The sequence below is a fragment of the Gordionus sp. m RMFG-2023 genome, chromosome 3 (assembly GCF_954871325.1).
Source record: "Gordionus sp. m RMFG-2023 chromosome 3, tfGorSpeb1-WG-v2, whole genome shotgun sequence".
Classification (NCBI taxonomy): domain Eukaryota; kingdom Metazoa; phylum Nematomorpha; class Gordioida; order Chordodea; family Parachordodidae; genus Gordionus; species Gordionus sp. m RMFG-2023.
The window spans coordinates 19,761,667-19,782,049 of record NC_088777.1 but is presented as its reverse complement, the minus strand read 5'-3'; the positions used below and the strand labels follow the sequence as shown (position 1 = coordinate 19,782,049).

The following is a 20,383-nucleotide window of genomic DNA, read 5'->3' as shown; positions in this document are numbered from 1 at the left end:
CGCTAGAATTTTTTTAAAAATCCATGTTTATTATTTTTGAGCATCGGCCACTGGTATTCGCTAAAATTTAAGGTGTCGATCGGTAGATTTCTAATAAATTTTTGAAACAATCGCAGGAAGTTTTGACAAATGTTAGTTTTATGCACTATAACATTTTAAACCTCTTGTGGATATTTCGAATCAACTATTTTTTAAAATATTTATATTTTAATAATGATATATTTTTATTTATAAAACCAAAAGCTTTCATTATTTCAAAATCCTTTTCAAGAACGAATCATTAGAAAATATCATTGCGATTTACGATAAACTTATTCCCAGTGTAAAATAATATTACTTCCTGAGATTTTTGATTTAAACATGTTACCTAGGTTAGTATTATTAATGTAATATCTAGAATGAGACTATAAGTTACCCAATAATTCTAACGAAGGTTTCAACTTGTGAACATTGATTTAAATTTAAATTTGATCTTAATTTTTTTTTGATACATATAACTTTTTAGTTGAAGTTAAGACTTAAATTTATAACTCATTTTAATTTGTGATATCCGATTTTAGAAATATAGATACCTTAAGTAAGTTTAAAGGTTAAAAAGGTATTAGATTAGAAAATGTCCATTTTTTGAAAAAGTGGAAAAATTAAGCTCTGAATAAAAAAGATTTATAAAAGCATTAAGAATATGATTTAAATTTTTTTCTGTTAAAGCCTAAGAAAACCTTTGTTTAACTGCAATTAAAAGAAATTAAAATCAATGTCTGACCTCAACGAATCTGTAAAAAGTAATCCCTGAGTTGGTTCATACTTGGATAGATCCGTCAGGGATTTTTTTATTTATCATTAAATTTTCCTTTTTTCTATCATCTCCGTCTGGTTCAGTATTTCCATCATTTTTTAAATCATATTTTATTATCCATTTAATCCTTATTAATTATTTTGCTATGATTGTATTTTCTTCAATCATTCTTATTTTGTATAAATAATAATTAAGGAATACTGTGCAGATCCGATCTTTATCAAGGATATCCTTGCCATTCCCGCCCTCGTTTCAAAATCGTTTGATAATTACGAACCTCATTTCATTATTCGGCTCTGGACCGATTCGCAACTTTATGGTATTTTACGACCTTTGGGTGATGATAAAGTTATCGAAAATAGCACGAATATTTACAAAATGTTTACTACTATTATCAGAAAATGGCTTGAAAAGTGAGTGGTTTAATAAAAAACAATTTATTAACTTTTGAGTAATAAATTAGTAAATTAAAAAGAAATGAAACTTCAACGTTGGTAAATGGATATAAGCAGATTATTGAATCAATTTTTGATGACTTAAAATTATCAATAATACCGAGGAGAATTGAGAAGTACAATATTGTTTCCTTGGCTTTGTATGTAGGCCATGAATGGTTTGAAAAGATAGAGTCTGATAATTAAGACGGGCTCATATGTATAGGACATTTAGGAATAATGAATATGTCGATGCTTATAGATTTATTGTCATTACGTAAAAGTAATCGTCTTAAAGAAGATTATTTTAAGAATTAAAAAATCAATGATCATTTTATATAGTCCTTCAGTTTTTGGGGGCTAACAATTTCAACGATTTTGTTTGAGATGAAGTATTAAACATAATAGCCTCAATAATATACATACGATATTTAAAAAACTAGTAATAAGAAGTCTAAACTCGATGATCATGTTCTTGTTGATAAACCAAACGATACTTACACTCCTCCTAACCAGATCGATGATTTGCAAAACGAAAAACTAGGAGAAGTTAGTTTGATCTATTTTTTTTAAATGACATTCCTATCAATTCAGAAAAATGTAGGTTATATAATTTTTTTTAATTTCTAGTTGATTATAAAATTTCATCTCTGAATTTATTTTATATATTTATTGATCGAAAAAATTAATAAAATATAAGTTACAGCTAAATATAATAAATAATTATGAAAAATTGCATAGTAGTAGTTATTAGAGATCTGCAAAAGTGTAGTATTGTAAAATCAATACCGTATTGATAATAATTGACCTAACCTCAATTTTTACGAATAATATCTAAAATATAATTTAGAAAATTATTACAAATAATGAGTAAACAAAAAAAATTATATAGGATATTGAGAATTGTAAAATAAATAAATTCCCTGAAATAATTATATAAAAGAGTAGAAAATCCATTTTTATAATCATTTAAATAGTGAAGGTCACGGTCCGGTCTTTGGTCTGGACTGGACCGATACCCTCGGACCGGACCACGGTCTTTAAGAAAAAGATCGATCCAGACCGTGGTCCTAAATATAAAAACCTGTCCAGGACCGGTCTTTTTTTTTGTTTAAAAAACATATTTTTATAACCTAATTTAATTTGTTTTATCATTTTATTAAATATAAGAGTATTATATAAACAATAAAATTTATCCAATGATATTGAAGAAAGTGATTTTGTGATTGTGGAGAGCATATTAAAATTAAGAGTAGATTGTGTTTTTGAGATATTTTCATTTTCATCATTAGAAGTATATATTTTATGTTTTATCAGATGTCTGCTTATGGTACCTAATTATTTTATTAAGAATAAGGTTAAGTTATTATTGACAATGAATTATTCAGACAGTTTCCTAAGAAAAAATAGAACTATATAAAAAAATAACCAAAATATTTTAATAATAATACTGCTTATTTTGATTAATTTATTGCTTAAAAAATTATAAACAATTATTTTGTTACTTGTTGCTGACGATACATTAAATTTGGTACTGCAGTGAACACATACTCTATGTTTTTTATTGGGACTATAAGTAAAATGTTTCTTGGACAAACTTATGGTTGTTTTCATATTATAAAATAAAAATTAACAAAATTTAAAATAACTCCTCTAGAAAAATATCATAAAATAATATATACAAAAAAATAATATTAATTGAATAGTAAAGCAAATTTAAATAATAATAAAAGACCGGTCCGGTTCACGGTCCTCAAAAAAGACCGGTCCCGGTCTAAGACCGATAGGACCGGACCGTTGACCTTCACTATATTTAATAAAACCATTAAATCTATTATAAATAAATTTTTTACAAATCGAAAATGGTCGCCAATATTTTTGAAGCGATGAAAAAATATATAATAATAAATATTTTACAATTTTAATGGCCGCTAATATATTTGAAGGGATGAATAAATATATATATATTAATAAATATTTTACAATTTTGATGGCCGCCAATATATTTAAAACGATGAAAAATATGATGAATAAATATTTTACAATTTTAATGACCGCCAATATATTTGAAGCGATGAAAACATCTCTTAAAAATCAATACGATATTGATTCTACAATACCAAAATATCACTACGGTATTGAATTCTACAATAATAATATCAATACGGTATTGAAGCTACAATGGGTGATTTCACAATCTTACACTGGCAAAAAATTTTAAACAATAATTAGGGTCGGGCTGGCAAAATTTTTTTAAAAAAATTCGGGCCAGGCTTCAAAAATTAGGCCCGATGCAGATCACTAGTAATTATTACACATCCTCATTATATACAGGTATCAAATATTTCAAAATTTTATTTTGGTGAAGATATGCAAAAGTTTTGGTAAGGTTGCTTTAGATATTGTAGCTAGACTCGAAGCGAATCTAAAATCTGATGTTATTAAGGGTTCTGATAATATTTTAGCCGAGGAAAAACGTGTTCTCGCCAAATTAGAAGGAAGGTTGGAATCTTTTAACTTATTTATATATTTGCTAGAGTAATCTTTTAAAAATATTTTCCCGCATTGATAAACTTTGATTTATGGTCTTCTAATTATTGTTTTTGATTTTAAACATTCAATTTTTTAAATTCATAGCTCCATTAACGTTGTGGGGCTGTAGTACTAATATATTATTCATAACATAATATTGCAATATTGTTTGACTTTATAAACATGGAATGATTTAGATATAATGGAATGCTAGAAGATTTGCTAATCATATTTGCCGAGACTGATCTTGATAAGGAATTGTGGTAAATATTTTTTTTATGTATTATGAATGTTATATATATTTTTTTAATATACGATACACTAATTATATAGTATAAATAGTTATAACATTTTATTCAATGATAAATAATTGAATAAATATATATATAAGACAGGCAGTGTTACAAAAATTCAGTCAACTATATCGAAAAATGTTTTTTATATAAAAATTATTTATTGGTAGGAATTCTTAAAAATTATACTATACATTGATGTATCATATTTGAAATAACAGGAAATTGTTGAAGAAATTTAGTCAATCACGACTCACTCAAGAAATCAGGTATTAAAGAAATATATAGTTATCTAAATATTAAAATATTATGGTTGTCATTTAAAACTGGTTTCTGGTAAAATCTGCAGTGCCCGACCTGGCCCATCTAAAAAATTTATCTAGGCTAGGCCTGACAAAAAAATAAACGGGCCAGGCCAAGCGGTCAAAAAGTAAAGATGCCCAACGTGCTTAATAAACAATTGAAAAAATATTATTCTAAAGCATAATTTTGTTTTAATAATATTATCAATTTTGCTTATAATTTTAATGATTGAGTGACCTGCTACTATGATCATTTATTCATAAATACGATTTCACTTTTCTATATTTTGTGTTTATTGGTTATATTTTCCATAGGATATATTTCTGTATTTTAAAGAAACCTAGGCCGGGTTCAAATTAGGACGCGCCGGGCGAAAATTAAATCTTAACAAAGACGGGGCCTTAAATTTTGTCATTTGCAGACCTCTTCCCTATATACATCGAAAATATTATAAATATCTCAAATACAAATTCTATCCTTTGCAAATTTTTCACAAACATTTAAACTATATCAAATAATAAAATGGTTATAATCAGAGTTTGGAACTAAAATCTGGATCTATGAAACTTATTTTAAAATTTCGAGGAACTCGTTCAAACCAAAATGAAATAATTTATATACACATTTATAATGTTGCTTGATTCATTTTAGAAAGTTTATATATGTTTAGTTTTTTTGATCGTTTTCAAAGTTTGGAACCAGAAGCTGGAATCTAATCAGAACCTTGTCAAATTTAAGAACTATACCCCACTTTACAAAATTATAAAAACTATAACTAGCACCTCCTTTTAAAAAAATATTTAGAACCGGAAACAATCCATTTTGTCAGGGTTCCAAACTGTTTTAATTTTTTATATCAAATGTCTTTTTCTTACTCATGTAAAATTTTATCGGTAGTTTAATACATTTTACAAGTCTGGTATTATATAAAATTATTTCCGGGCGTATATATATTGTCATCTAGAATAATTGCATCGTTAGTTTGAAAAATCTAGAGATGTCATGGCTAAGAGAGATAATTTGTGTATATATTTTTCAATGGAATATAAAATAAACTAGGGGGTCAAATCTTTATTCATTTTAAAAAAAATCACATATTAACTTTTATTAGAATATTGTAAAATATTTATATTAATACTAATACATTTTTTAAGCCCTGAAACTCTTGAAAAATTAATAAAGAAGACAGTGAATTGCAATGATTCTGATAACTCTTTGGTAATTTATAAAATATTCTATTTTTTATATACCCTCTTCACTCCAAAATTTATTGGGCGGTTACAAATTAAATTTTTAGTTAAAATTTATTATAGACCTATTATACATAATACATTTATTGCTAAGCATCCAAAATCTAATATATTGCATGCAATACAATAGTCATTGAATAATTTATTTAAAAAAAACTTATTTCTGATAATTTTTTGTTATATTTTTTAAATGTAAATTCATGCCGCCAAATAAACTAAAGGTTCGTACGCAACCCCCTCATCCTTATAATTAAAAACTCGTAATTAATATATATCGCTGCCGAAAGTAGCAATTTTTTTATAGTGGGGTAGATATGGGTTTTAGAGGGAGGTTTGCCTCCAGTGAATTTTCGTGTAGAACGCAGATTATGAGGCGTTGCATTTACCAATACTAGCCAATCGTTCGAGGTCAAGATGCCGATATGAGAAGTGTAAAGGATTATATTTTATATTAGTATAATATCATCGTAAAATTGTTTTTATTATTTTCATAAAAAATGATTAATATGATAATATGTATCCTTTATACAACATGTTTTATATAAATAAAATAGAAAATACAATTTTTCATTTTTGAAAATTATGTTTTTTATTCATATTCTAACTGCTATATGCAAGAAATATAGCATCGCCTGATTATTCTTAGGGGTGAAGAGGATACTATATTATAAATTATTGGTATTTAAATCTTTATATAATATTATTTTATATTATAATTTGAAATTAAACTGCTATTGTATAGGTCTGCCTCAAAATTTACGTCAAAAATGCGTATCCTGAAACTGTAAAAATATGTCAACAATATTTCTCTGAATCTAATGAATCGGGTTTAAGTACCAAAAATATCTCATTAAGCGATACTCAAAGGTGATTAATTTTAACTAAAATGTTTATATAATACATATTTTGTTATTAGGTTAAAATTATAAAACAATCAGACATTAAAAAAATATTATTTAGTATCAGTTAACAAAATAAAAATAACATGCGAAGAAAATATAATAATAAATTAAAAGAAATATTTTTAAAAAATTCAAATAGACATTCTATGCTCGGCCACCTAAATTTTTTAACCTTTAAGTTCTAATTTTTTTAAAATCGATATTAAATTATTTTAATTTTATTAAGTTTCTCACTCAAAAAAGGAAATGTCTCAATAAACAAATTTTTAGTTGAATTCTTTCCTCGTGGGACTTTCCTTTTTTTATCGGATTTTTTTTTCTATGATCTGACCGTTCCCTTTTTTAAATGGAAAACCCTTTAAATATAAATGTCTTCTGACAATAAATAACAAGACAATGTCACTCTTACGCCTTGGTTGAAAGGGCAATTATTGGTATGAGATTTTACCTGTAAAGTTGCATTTGATAAATCAAACGCACAATACGCATCCATTGCGGCCGCCGAATCATCCAAACATAACAAATATTCGCAATTTTAGAATGTACCTTTATACCCTTTATTATTACCATATTAGAGAACTTCGGTGAAGATGCAATTCTATTTTTAAAAACTTTAGGTAAAAAGTTAACAATCACTGAAGATCCTAAAGAATTTACACAAAGAATATATATAGATCTAATTTTATCTCAATCCTCTGCTCTCTGCCTGACAAAATAATTTTTTAACCCATTTTATTAATATTTTGGTTTATATAATAAAATTTTGAATATATTTAAACGCTTTGAATATATTTAAACGCTTTGAATATATTTAAACGCTTTGAATATATTTAAACGCTTTGAATATTTTAAATTGAAAATTTAAATAAATATTTTTTTAGCATAATTAATAAAAAATTATTAAATATCGATATTATGAAAAAGAAATAAAATAAAATAAAAACGGGGTAGAATTAGCTATTAAATTCTAGCACTAAAAATTCCTAATACTCGTTTTAAAATTGAGTTGCGTCACCTTTGTATTTAATTAAGGTTGTTAATGATTAATAGTTTCAATTCAATCCTTTTGAAATAATTTTTGGATATTACTTTCTTAGCTTTTTTTAAGACTGTACCCCATATGCTTATGTGAGGATCTGGGCTCTGGCGAAACTATCGGGGGACGGCATGAGTTTAAACAATTAATCGCCGCCTTTTAGTCATTCATAGACGGGTTAAATCGGCACGCCAACATTTTTTACAATATATATTTTGTAAATGGCTAATTGAATTTTTTAAGAAAAGCTAAACTAAAAATAAAATATAATTTTTAGATTTCAAATTCAATTTTTTAATTTTATATTATAGGTATCATGTTATTTAAATTTTCTAGAAATAAAGATCTCTGAAGTCAACCCAGCGGTAGAGAAAACCCTTTCAAAGTGTGCTAGTTGCCGGAACACAAGGAATGCTTTTGGTTAATTTTGAAAGTTCGATCCTCTTTTCTCTCCAAAAATTTAGTATCTTGTGTAGAATTTCCCTGAAAAAATATGGCATTCTTGTTCTTAAAATGGAATCATAATGTGCTTGTTGTATAATAAGTCTTAATTTGTTATTCATTTTTTATAGATTTGGGTGTGATATAAAAATACAAATCATATTCAGATTCAATTTTTATTTAATTCATATTCGTACAAATAATAAAAACATTATTCGATTTGATTCATCCAACATTCGAATATTTTCAAAAATGAATTAAAATTTTAAAAAGCAATATTTTCATCCAGGTATTCTATTCGTGATCTTGAAGTATAAAAATAAGATGTAGCTTTACTGGAGACCATTAAAGGCAAAATTCATTTTAAAATAATGGCTAAATAAAAAGGCAGGCAATAATATAATTTACAAGAACAGGAAAAAATTAAAGATGACCGAGCATTATACAAATGTCTGATTATAATTATTAAATATTATAACTAAAAATATTATCTTTTAGGTTATAAAATAAGTATATCTTAATAAATTTAAATTCTGAAAATGGAAAAAAATACGGCTCTCCTAGTATTAATGACTCTAGGCAGTAATTGACGTAACCATTAATTATCCTTAAGTAATGTTAAAAGACTCGATTTATAAAAAGGACTAACCCAATATTTTAGCCAAAAAATGTTCTGCAAGCCTCAAGATTCGTTAGATGTCCAAACCTTTCTGCCATCTATCAAGTAAAATTTCCAGGTTTGCGTTATACTTTTGGCTAAAATATTCGGTTAGCCGTTTTTAAAAATCGAGACGTTTAACGACACTATCCTTAAGGATTACAGTTTGATATTTTTTATTATGATATTCCTAAAATTTGGAGGGACGTGCAAGACCTGTGATTTTTTCATATTTATTATTAAGAGCTTGCATTTTATATTCTATTAATTATATATTTAATTTAATCGATTATATTAAATACTATTAGAATCTATAAGGATAACTTAATCCACGATTACGAAATGCTAAAAGATAAGAGAACTTCTAAACAACAACAAAATTAATACGCTTTAATACTATAAAACAATTGTGATTTAATTTATCTGTATTCCTTGTATATACAAATGATTGTGATGTTGTATTTTATAATTGCGTTTATTTAATAAAACGGTTATACAATATTGTTAATTATGTATATCCCATGGCTTATATTTATTTCTTTTTCCTTTTCAAAGCACGAACTTCTCCTTCTTGATTAGCTAAGAATGAATACAATTTTTTGACCTTTGTTTTCCTTATCATATCCCTAAAGAAATAATAATTATTATAGAAATACATTAAATATAATGTTTTCATTATTTATTTATTTAAAATGTAGAATTTCCAATAATATAAAATGAACCTTTCTATCTGCTCGTTCAATTTTTGATTAGAAAGGAAAGTTGCGTCCTTTCTAAGTTCTTTTTTAGCCGTTTTCATATCTCGTTTGTAGACGTGTTTCAACATTTGCCTTTGATCCAACAAGTGCTTCGCCCTCGTGCGATGAATTTTATCTTTTTCGTTGTTATTCAAGCCTTGTTTCTTAAGAGCCTCATCATTCATTATCAACTCCTTGGCTAAATTTTTCATTTTACCTCCCTTTTTAGTATTAAATTTATTATTTGCGGGTATTATAAGAGGTTCTAATAAGTTAGGAACTTTGGGCTTACATTTATTATTTATGGGATCGGTTTTATGAAGAGGATTAAAGTATTGTACCAGATGTTCAGGTGAAATGGAAAGAAGGGAAGATCTTTTATGCGATATTTTTTGAGAAATATCCGATGATTTTACAATAATTTTTTCGGTAGTTTGCTATAATATATGTTTTTGTGATGGTTAATTTTAAAAATTTAAATAAAAACTTATTTTTATCTTAAACCCGCCACTATTTCATAGAGCAAAATCTGAATGACTACTTATTAAATAATTTATTTAAAAAAACAGTTTGTAAAACCTTGATTTCATAGTCTTCATCAAGTAAAGGCACTAGCTTATTTTGCAAAGTATCGATTAATGGTTTTATAATTTCGGGGAAGCTGCTCAGCAGACCAGAATTCGTTGTAGATATTGCATTTGATAATTCTACTTCTTTATAATCGTACAAGCTCACAAATTTAAGCAAAATTTTGAAGTAATTACACAAACTAAGTTTGAACGTTTTTTCATATAAAGGCATATATAATATATCCAATAACAATATATCATTATAGTCGTCCTTTATTTTTGTATCGTTATTTTTTGCGCCCAAACAGAAAGGTAAACTACGAATGTAATAATTTTGAGACCCAGAGAGGTATTCGCTTAACACTGGAAAATACATTGCCCGGCAATGGAAATTGTCAGACTTATCAGTGATACCACTATGAATATCAACTTGATTAAAATTATACATAAGGCTTTTGCATAAAGATAAGCCTAAAAGATTCGTAATATATTGTACGTAGTTTTGTTTGGGATATTTGATTGCGGAATTGGCATAAAAGGACAGCTGCGTGTTTGTAATTTTAAGTAAAATGTCCAAAAGATTCGTTATTATGTAATTGAGAGTTTGTGGGTGATTAGATTTTGGTGAGAGGAGAGAACTATTGGTGACCAATCTATATAATAGCCACTAATTTTATATATTAAATTAAAATAATTCATTTAATATATTTTTTAAATTGTAATTAATCAGTTATAAATAAATGTAAACAATTGTGGCTTTAAAATTAGAGTGCGCTTTTGCAATAATCATTTTTTCAGATATAAAAAAAAGATGGTGAAATTTTGCAATGAATTATAACATTTTCACATTTTGATTAGGAATAATTTATAAAAAATAGTATGTGTATATTTATTTTATATCCATTAAATGATAATAGTGTTAAAATTAAAAAGGCGTTATTTAAAATAAAAATTATGTATAGTAGTAGAGCATTAACCTAGTGCACTCCGAATATAGGGGATTTATATAATTTAAATTAAACCGCGAATATTGAGGGTCCAAGTAAATATAATCTAATCAATGATTCCTCATCCTTAATATCGTCCTTCAAATTTTCCTCGTTAACATCTCTAATGCCGCTATTATATTTCCTAATATCCTTAGATAGCCGTTTGACATATTTGCGATTTATATATTGAGCAGAGAAAGTCTTAAAAAGACTTTCCGAAATTTCCTCTAGTATTTCTCTCACAAGGTTAGGGTAAACGGCAAATATAGTTTGGTAGAATTCTCTGTATATTAAACTTATGGACTTTTCTGATACAAGTCTAACACATTTTCTAAATTCTTGTATAAAATAATTAACGATTAAAAATGTTATTTGGAAATGATTTATAAGTGATTAATATAATTCTTTTCTACCATAGTCTTTCTTATTATAATATTTTCTAAGTGTTAATCTTTGCCAAACGTTCTAATCCAAATGGCATTTCTATGTATGTTTAATTAGGACATATGTTTAATTAGGACATAATGTATAAGAGATAATAATATAATCATTTAAAAAATATTGGAAATACATTTATTTTACCTTACCTTCATTATCTGATTTAAACTCTACATTAAGCATAGCTCCCATGATAAGATCGGCCAAATATCTAATGGTAAAAATTATGCAATTTCGCAAGCCTATAACCATGCCAGCCTTATCTTCCCCTCTAAGTGATTCCAATGTAGAAGCATTCAAAATAAATTTCTTAAAAGCATGACAGAGTTCGTTTTTTCTTTCTTCGCAATCCAAAATTGGGTTGCTATCATTAAACAAGGTTTTATTGAGTACAAGTGAAAAATGCTCGAAGCTCTCTAAAACTTTCAGCTTTAAAGATTTTAATTTAATATCAGATGGGTCGTTTTTGTTATAAATACCAAACAGGCTACTCCCTTCAAAACGGTACAGAAAATCAAAATCTATTACATTTTGAGGATAGGGCTCGATATTTTGATTTTCATTCTCGAACTTATATGAGGCGAATATTTTGTTTTCATTTACCATCTTTCCACTTTCGTCATAGGCTAAAATAAATGGTTCTTCACGCCCATCACTTATGGGAAATTGATTAGTTAATTTCGGCTGAATGTTTAGGCATCTTGAAAATAATTTTTAAATAGTATATTATAAATATGAAGATTATTTTGTCATATTAAATTGAAATATTTTTATTTTAGACCTTTTAATTATTTAATGGCATTCCATTATATAATTTTAATTTGTCTAATTTATGAGCCATTGAAACCTGACTTTATTTATTTTAAATGGTTTGGTAAGTCACCTAAATTATTAAAAGTTCTAAATTTTAGATAAGGGAACTAATTATATCCAAATACTGGTAACATCACTATGGAAGTGCAAAAGTGGAATCAGCAAGCCTAAATTTAATTTGAAAACATATATTTTCTAGTTGAGCAAAAGGACAAAATATACCTTTTAGCACGCCTAAATTAGAGCTATACATTTGTGGCATCAATTTAAAACATTTAAATATAAAGTTTTATAATCGTTATTACTCGTCATATGTTAATGCATCCGCCGAATAAGTTCGTATTTGAGTTTTCTTATAACTATTTTTATTTTCATCTTTCGACACCGTTTTTTTGATGTTGCTATCAACTGGTTTAGAATTATCCTAAAGAAATTATAAATATATTATTCCTTTAAATAGACATTTTTATTATAATCATGTACATGTGCATAATTTACCAAAAAAATTTGCATTATAGTTAATTTTTAACATAACACTACCGTATTAGATATAATTTTAATAATAAAAATTATAAAACGAATCATTAAATTAAAGAGTTAAATATAAAGGTAATCATTTCTAGTGAGTTTCAGCACCTAATTGCTAGGGGTGTACCGATACCACTTTTTGGAGGCCGATCCAATATTCCCGATATTAAATTGATATCGGTAGATTACCGATTCGATATCATATCTAATTTTGTATTCTGTAAAGTTACCAATGATTTTAATTTTTAATATACTTTTTATTAGTATAACATCTGTAATCTAACTATACCATAACTTATATTATTTAAATATATTATAATGATCAGTTATAGTTTATATTCAATTGCAATTCTGAAAGTATATAAAATATTTTTATTATTAAATTACTTTTATTTAATAAGTATAAGTAATAACATTAATTTATATACATAATAAGTAATAAACAAATATATTATGAAATTTGAAATAAATATTTTAAATAATATTTAATATTAATATATCGAAGATTTCTTTTTAGAAATGCCAAAATTTCAAATTTATCAGAGGCGGCGATGGTAACTATCATATAACCAGCTCCACTAAAAACAGATTCTGAAGATATTATAGCACACTTTTATAAACAGAATGCGCCAAAAAATAACAATATGGCAGAATGTTTAATAATTAATTATTATTATTAAAGACATGCGGGGAGATCTTGTCTAAAATAATATTAAACATCTTATGAAGAATTAGTAGGGATTTAGCTCAATTTAAATATAAGGATTTAATTTATAAAGCGAAGATTTCTTTATTTTTTTAATTAAGTATAAAAATAAAATGTGTTACTAACTCCAAAAATTCGACCTCGACCCGAGTCCAAGCCGAAAATAACGACTTCGACCCAAAATATGGGTTCTATTTTTCGACTCAGACTTGAAGCTTGGTTGTTTTTTTCGACTCAGACTTGAAGCTTGGTTGTTTTTTTCGACTCAGACTTGAAGTTTATTTTTTTAAAGCCAATGTATAAAAATATATTTTGCAAACATGTTAAATTAAAATTTCAGTGAAGATGTACCATAGGAAAGTGACATTTGTCTTAATCGTCATTTTTGAACAATTTTCAATTTTTTTTAGACAAATATAGCAGCAAACATGTTAAAATAAAATTTCATTGAAGATGTACCATAGGAAAGTGACAATTGTCATAATCGTCATTTTTGAATTTTTTTAAGGCAAATGGGTAAAAATATATTTTGTAAACATGTTAAATTAAAATTTCATTGAAGATGTACCTTAAGAAAGTGACAATTGTCATAATCGTCATTTTTGAACTTTTTTCAATTTTTTTAAGGCAAATGGGTAAAAATATATTTTGTAAACATGTTAAATTTAAATTTCAGTGAAGATGTACCTTAGGAAAGTGACAATTGTAATAATCGTCATTTATGAACTTTTTTGAATATTTTTTAGACAAATGGGTAAAAATATATTTTGTAAACATGTTAAATTAAAATTTCATTAAGAATGTACCATAGGAAAGTGACAATTGTCATAATCGTCATTTTTGAACTTTTTTGAATTTTTTTAAGGCAAATGGGTAAAAATATATTTTATAAACATGTTAAATTAAAATTTCTTTGAAGATGTACCTTAGGAAAGTGACAATTGTCATAATCGTCATTTTTGAACTTTTTTGAATTTATTTTAGTCAAATGGGTAAAAATATATTTTGTAAACATGTTAAATTAAAATTTTGTACCATAGGAAAGTGACATCACTGAAAAATTGATTTAACATGTTTACAGTCTATATTTTTATCTATCTGCTTCAATTAAATTGAAAAAAGTTCAAAAATGACGATTATGACAATTGTCACTTTCCTATTGTACATCTTCACTGAAATTTTAATTTAACAAGTTTACAAAATATATTTTTATCTATCTGCTTCAATTAAATTGAAAAAAGTTCAAAAATGATGATTATGACAATTGTCACTTTTCTATGGTACATCTTCACTGAAATTTTAATTTAACATGTTTACAAAATATATTTTTACCCATTTGCCTTAAAAAAAATTGAAAAAAGTTCAAAAATAACGATTATGACAATTGACATTTTCCTATGGTGGGTAATTCCATGCCAAATCGATAACTTTTCGGCCCAACCTTTTTAATTTCGATAAAATTTTGTATGCTGAGAGAATATCATTTGAAAGCATCGAATCCAAAATTTTAGCTTCCTAGTATTCATAGTTCCAGAGATATCAATGGTCAAAAGTGCCAAAAATGACCTTTTTTCGAAAAATACGATTTTTTGAAACTGAGATAAGTTAAAAAATAATAATTTTAAAAATATATGTTATATGTCATTTTGTAACTCTATTTAAGGCCTTTTATTAAATATTAAGGATTTTTTTGAAATAATATTGTTGCGGTTTTTATTTACGTTATAAATTTTAAACATAAAAATTCCAGGTGTTTCGCTTTCCAAATTTTTTTGAATTTAATATTTTCTAATTTTTAAACTTGGGACAGCCATGGGTTTTTTAGTTATTACGATTTAAAAAATCAAAAAATAAATATTTTTTTCAAAAATAGATGGCGCTCCTTTGTAAAATAACGTGTTTTGTTATAATAATTATTCTTTTAAACTTTTTTTCACTTTTAAACATAAATAATAAGATTTTTCAGCATTAATATCATGAAATGAGATTATTTAGCTGCGGTTATAATCATTTTTTTTTATAAAATATTTTAATTTTCGAAAAATTATTTTATAAATTTTAAAGATATAATAGATAAATTAAAATTCATGAAAGATATTACCTATTTTCGGTTTTTCATTAAATTTAGTTTTTTGACGCCATGAAAATTTCGTTTTGCGATAAATTATATGTACGCCCAGTAGCCGTTGATGGGCTAACTATTGTTAAAATATTATTTTTTGGTATGAAAACGATATTTAGTGCAGCTGGATAAACAAAAGAATTTGCTGGTCCTTTAGGGGGAAGAAAATTAATTTTTACTTTATCTCTAATTACGTTCACTTCTTGTACAAATCCTAACCACCAATCGTTTTCATATGCACATGTTACATATCCTCTAATCTCATAGATTATCAGATCCTCAATCAAAGGATCTTCACGTGGATATATTGATTTCGTTGCAGTCACCAAAATAACAGGTGGGTAACGGGGGATTGCAAATCATTCCGCCTATAACATCTCTATAAGTTGTTAATGTATCCTCACCATTTTTAGTTAATGTTGCTAATTCACAGCCTAAAATCATAAGTTTATAATATTCTGGTGTATGTAACAAACGCATACACTATGTGTTCCGCTAGCCTCTGCTAATATACAATTTTTTGGTCTTAAGCTAGCAAATTTCGAAAATCCAATTATTAAGTTTGAATTACTCGCCTTAAAATGATTATATAATTCTTTCAAATTATTAAGAACTAACCTTTTTTGAGCGTTCACTCGTTCCCCCTTTTCAATGATAGATAGCAATCTTTTTTTCCTGGTAATACCCTACTAACTTCATCACTGCAAAAAAATTTTTTTAACAATATCAACTGTTTTTGATTGAAATATTTTGCAGGCTTTCGATTTGGAGTAGAAAGAATCCCCTTTTCTTCTAAAATGATTTTGGAATTATAAGCCATATGATATGTAGCGTTGAATGTCGTTTTTATTTTATTTGCGCTTAAATTAGGAGGCAGAATGGTCAGCAATTGATATTTTTTATTTTTAGATAAATTGGGATATTGTAATTTCATGTTATTGAGTATATCATTATTATCGTTCTTATCCGAATCTGGATTGTTAATTATTATATCTGTAATCGCTTTTGTTATTTTTGCTGCCTTTTTTTTGATAATTTTTTTCGGTTAGTTTTTTTTTATCTTAATAGGAGATATTCCTATTCATTTAAAGTTATATTGATTTTATCTATTGATGTTGATGCTGTTATTTACATATTCACTATCAGAATTTATATTTTCGATATTTTTTTGTGATAACTTTTTACGGCATTTATCACAAATATAATGTTCCGCCTCAATGTTTGGATATTGTGTCATCCACGTCATGACTTTGCGCAGGTTCTTTTTATAATTAAAGTGTTTAGATTCTTTAAAAGGATTTATGCATTTATATTTTTAAATTATAAATAATTTTAAGAAGAAAAATAATTAATATCAAAATATTTGCAAAATAAAAATTAATTAATATTAGGGCAGGTACATGAAAACTAGCTTTTATCTTTCAACAATTATATTTTCTTGTATGAGATATCGGAATCTTAACTATCTTTTTAGGTAATTTAATCATTTATTATAAAAACTAATTTTTACAAGTTATCAATATAGCAATAATAATAATTAGTGATCTGCATCGAGCCTAATTTTTCAAGCCCAGCCCTAAATCTTTTTAAAAAAGTTTTGCCGGCTCGACCCGAACCCGAAAATTTTTTTAAAAAAATTTACCGACCCGGCCCGAATTTATTTAAATACAGGAATTAATTATTATAATTACTTAAAATAAAAGATATATGTTATATGTTGTTTAGTTTCAATAAATAAAATCAAATGTTTATATTTTACATAAAAAATTCAATATAAAATTGATAAATTTATATATATTTAAAGAAGTTTCCAAGGTCCGACCCGACCCGGCCCGAATTTTTTTTCAAAATATTAGGCCCGGCCCGAATTTTTTTTCAAAATATTAGGCCCGGCCCGAACCCGTTTATTTTAAATAGAATTAAGCCCAAAGCCCGTCCGGGCCGTGCCTAACTTTGCAGATCTCTAATAATAAGTAAGCCTATCAAACGATCTATATAATATTTTTTCCTGATAGTAATGCTGGAAAATCTTATTATTTATGTTTAAAAGTGAAAAAAAGTTTAAAAAAATAATTATTATAACAAAATACATTATTTTATAAAGGAGCGCCATCTATTTTTGAAAAAAATATTTATTTTTTGATTTTTTAAATCGTAATAACTAAAAAACCCATGGCTGTCCCAAGTTTAAATTTTTTTTTATGAATAGATATAAGGTTAGAGAATTAGAAAATATTAAATTCAAAAAAATTTGGAAAGCGAAACAACAGGAATTTTTATGTTTAAAATTTATAACGTAAATAAAAACTGCAACAATATTATTTCAAAAAAATCCTTAATATTTAATAAAAGGCCTTTAATAGAGTTACAAAATGACATATAACTTATATTTTTTAAATCATTATTTTTTAACTTATCTCAATTTCAAAAATCGTATTTTTCGAAAAAAGGTCATTTTTGGCACTTTTGACTATTGATATCTCTGGAACTATGAGTACTAGGAAGCTAAAATTTTGGATTCGATGCTTTCAAATGATATTCTATCAGCATACAAAATTTTATCGAAATTAAAAAGGTCGGGCCGAAAAGTTATCGATTTGGTATGGAATTACCCTGGTACATCTTCACTGAAATTTAAATTTAACATGTTTATAAAATATATTTTTACCCATTTGCCTTAAAAAAATTGAAAAAAGTTCAAAAATGACGATTATGACAATTGTCACTTTCCTATGGTACATCCTCAATGAAATTTTAATTTAACAAGTTTACAATATATTTTTTTACCCATTGGTCTAAAAAAAACTGAAAAAAGTTCAAAATAAACGATTATGACAATTGTCACTTTCCTATGGTACATCTTCACTGAAATTTAAGTTTAACATGTTTATAAAATATATTTTTGCCTTAAAAAAATTGAAAAAAGTTCAAAAATGACGATTATGACAATTGTCACTTTCCTATGGTACATCCTCAATGAAATTTTAATTTAACATGTTTACAATATATTTTTTTACCCATTGGTCTAAAAAAAATTCAAAAAAGTTCAAAAATGATGATTATGACAATTGTCACTTTCCTAAGGTACATCTTCAATGAAATTTTAATTTAACATGTTTACAAAATATATTTTTACCCATTTGTCTAAAAAAAATTTAAAAAAGTTCAAAAATGACGATTATGACAATTGTCAATTTCCTATGGTACATCTTCAATGAAATTTTAATTTAACATGTTTGTAAAATATATTTTAGCATATTTGCCTTAAAAAATAAACTTCAAATATTAGTCGAAAAAAACGACCAAACTTCAAGTCTCAGTCATAAAAAACGACTTAAACTTCAAGTCTGAGTCAAAAAAAACGACCTCGACATATTTTGGGTCGAGGTTGTTTTTTTTGGCTTGAACTCGGGTCGAGGTCAAAAAAAACAACCCAAACTTTTGGTCGGGGTCGCGACTTGCAGCGTTTTAACAACACTACACATCTCTGATATTTTTACTTATAAATATAAAAATATCAGCTCAAAAAATCATACCATCAAATTTGACAAAGTAAAACATATTTCATAAGTGTTTATTATATTTAGGTTAATTTTTATTAAACTTAATATATAATATAATAAAAGATTACTTCTCTTTGAATAACTTCAGAGTTATTTGATGATTGAAATTGCAAATCATGATATATAAGATCATATGATTCAACACCATATGAGTAATCATTTGAAATTTTGCCAATACTTTTTTTAGTATCAAGTTGGTTATTTTTAGTGCTATCAATATGATTTATTTTGCTGTCAGATTTAATTAACATCCTTAATTCTTTCCATGTCTGGTCTAATTTTTCCCTAAATGTATCTATATTCTCCTTTTCTCTTTGCTTTTCATGCTATTTAAATATAAAGTAAGTATTAAATTCAGTTTTTCACTTTCTCTTTTTTGCTAAATGATATCATCTCTTCCAAAAATGTTTTGTGTTTACTTTTGTTTAAATGATTAAGTTCTTTACTACTATTTTCAAATCCTCCAAAATGTAATGATGATACAATTTTAGCTAAAATTTATATAATTTTTTATTGATTGATATATAAATATACAGTTGTGATCTCCATCATTTTCCATGTCCAGGTCTGTTACATTTTTATAAGATTTCATTTCAGATAGTTTAATACCAGTATGAGTTAATTCTTCATCATTCAAATTGTATAATCGTTTTTTAGATTGTTTCTATAATAAAGTTAAATGTATATTATAAATATTTTAAACCTGTTTTTCACGTATGAGCCTTTGTAAAGTTTTTTCATCTTGTGAAATGTCAACTTTTTCTCCTATCCTATAATCTATCAACTTATTAGTGTTGTTTCTTTTTTTGTATTCTTGTAAAAGTGTTTTCTTTCTCTTAATATTCTTTATATATTGCTCTAAGATATAATATGAAATACTTTCTCTTCAGCTTTTGGAATGGTTGACACATGTTTAGACTTGGAAACGTTAGATTTTTTGCGAATAAAATGACGATCAAATGGGTTAATAGCAGGAATAACATTCTTACGATTATCCTTCTTATCTATCATCTTTTTAAGCTTTTTACGGTTAAATTTCTTTTTTACAAGATTATTCATTTTTCTTACGAAATTGCGAATATATTGGATGGCATAAATCAGATGATTGACATATATTGCGTAACAGATTACATTTAATAAATAATGACATATGATGTCAAATAATAAATGATGGAATGTTTGTAATTGTAAATTAAAATACCGCCCACTGTATAAAAGACATCACATTTATAATCAACATTCTCATGTTAACACTGTTAAAGATTATGAGAAT

The 20,383-nt window shown here is 26.0% G+C and overlaps 2 protein-coding genes across 3 annotated transcripts in view; one reads left to right on the top strand and one right to left on the bottom strand.

The window, feature by feature from the left end:
* LOC135926146 (small ribosomal subunit protein mS39-like) overlaps positions 1–9,128 on the top strand; it is a 31,062-nt gene extending 21,934 nt beyond the window's left edge. Inside the window, exons 17-25 of the mRNA XM_065461874.1 lie at positions 244–322; positions 992–1,209; positions 1,674–1,779; positions 3,599–3,732; positions 3,960–4,025; positions 4,277–4,324; positions 5,513–5,576; positions 6,351–6,475; positions 8,954–9,128. Coding sequence (XP_065317946.1) covers positions 244–322; positions 992–1,209; positions 1,674–1,779; positions 3,599–3,732; positions 3,960–4,025; positions 4,277–4,324; positions 5,513–5,576; positions 6,351–6,475; positions 8,954–9,029 — 916 coding nt within the window. The 3' untranslated portion in view covers positions 9,030–9,128. The remainder of the gene's footprint in view (positions 1–243; positions 323–991; positions 1,210–1,673; positions 1,780–3,598; positions 3,733–3,959; positions 4,026–4,276; positions 4,325–5,512; positions 5,577–6,350; positions 6,476–8,953) is intronic.
* On the bottom strand, positions 9,044–20,182 carry LOC135926145 (uncharacterized). Of its 2 annotated transcripts, XM_065461872.1 has the most exons (11): positions 19,990–20,182; positions 19,814–19,945; positions 19,645–19,774; positions 19,477–19,601; positions 19,179–19,436; positions 12,497–12,615; positions 11,528–12,078; positions 10,974–11,278; positions 9,962–10,618; positions 9,368–9,819; positions 9,044–9,271 (listed from the first exon to the last, which is right to left on the bottom strand). In XM_065461872.1, the coding sequence occupies exons 1-11, from the start codon at positions 20,167–20,169 to the stop codon at positions 9,178–9,180; spliced, it is 3,003 nt and encodes a 1,000-aa protein (XP_065317944.1). In that variant the 5' UTR covers positions 20,170–20,182; the 3' UTR covers positions 9,044–9,177. The 2 variants fall into 2 exon arrangements, with proteins under 2 accessions (XP_065317944.1, XP_065317945.1); XM_065461873.1 differs by lacking the exon at positions 10,974–11,278 and having other exon boundaries at positions 11,982–12,078.
* Between the last annotated feature and the right edge of the window lie 201 nt (positions 20,183–20,383).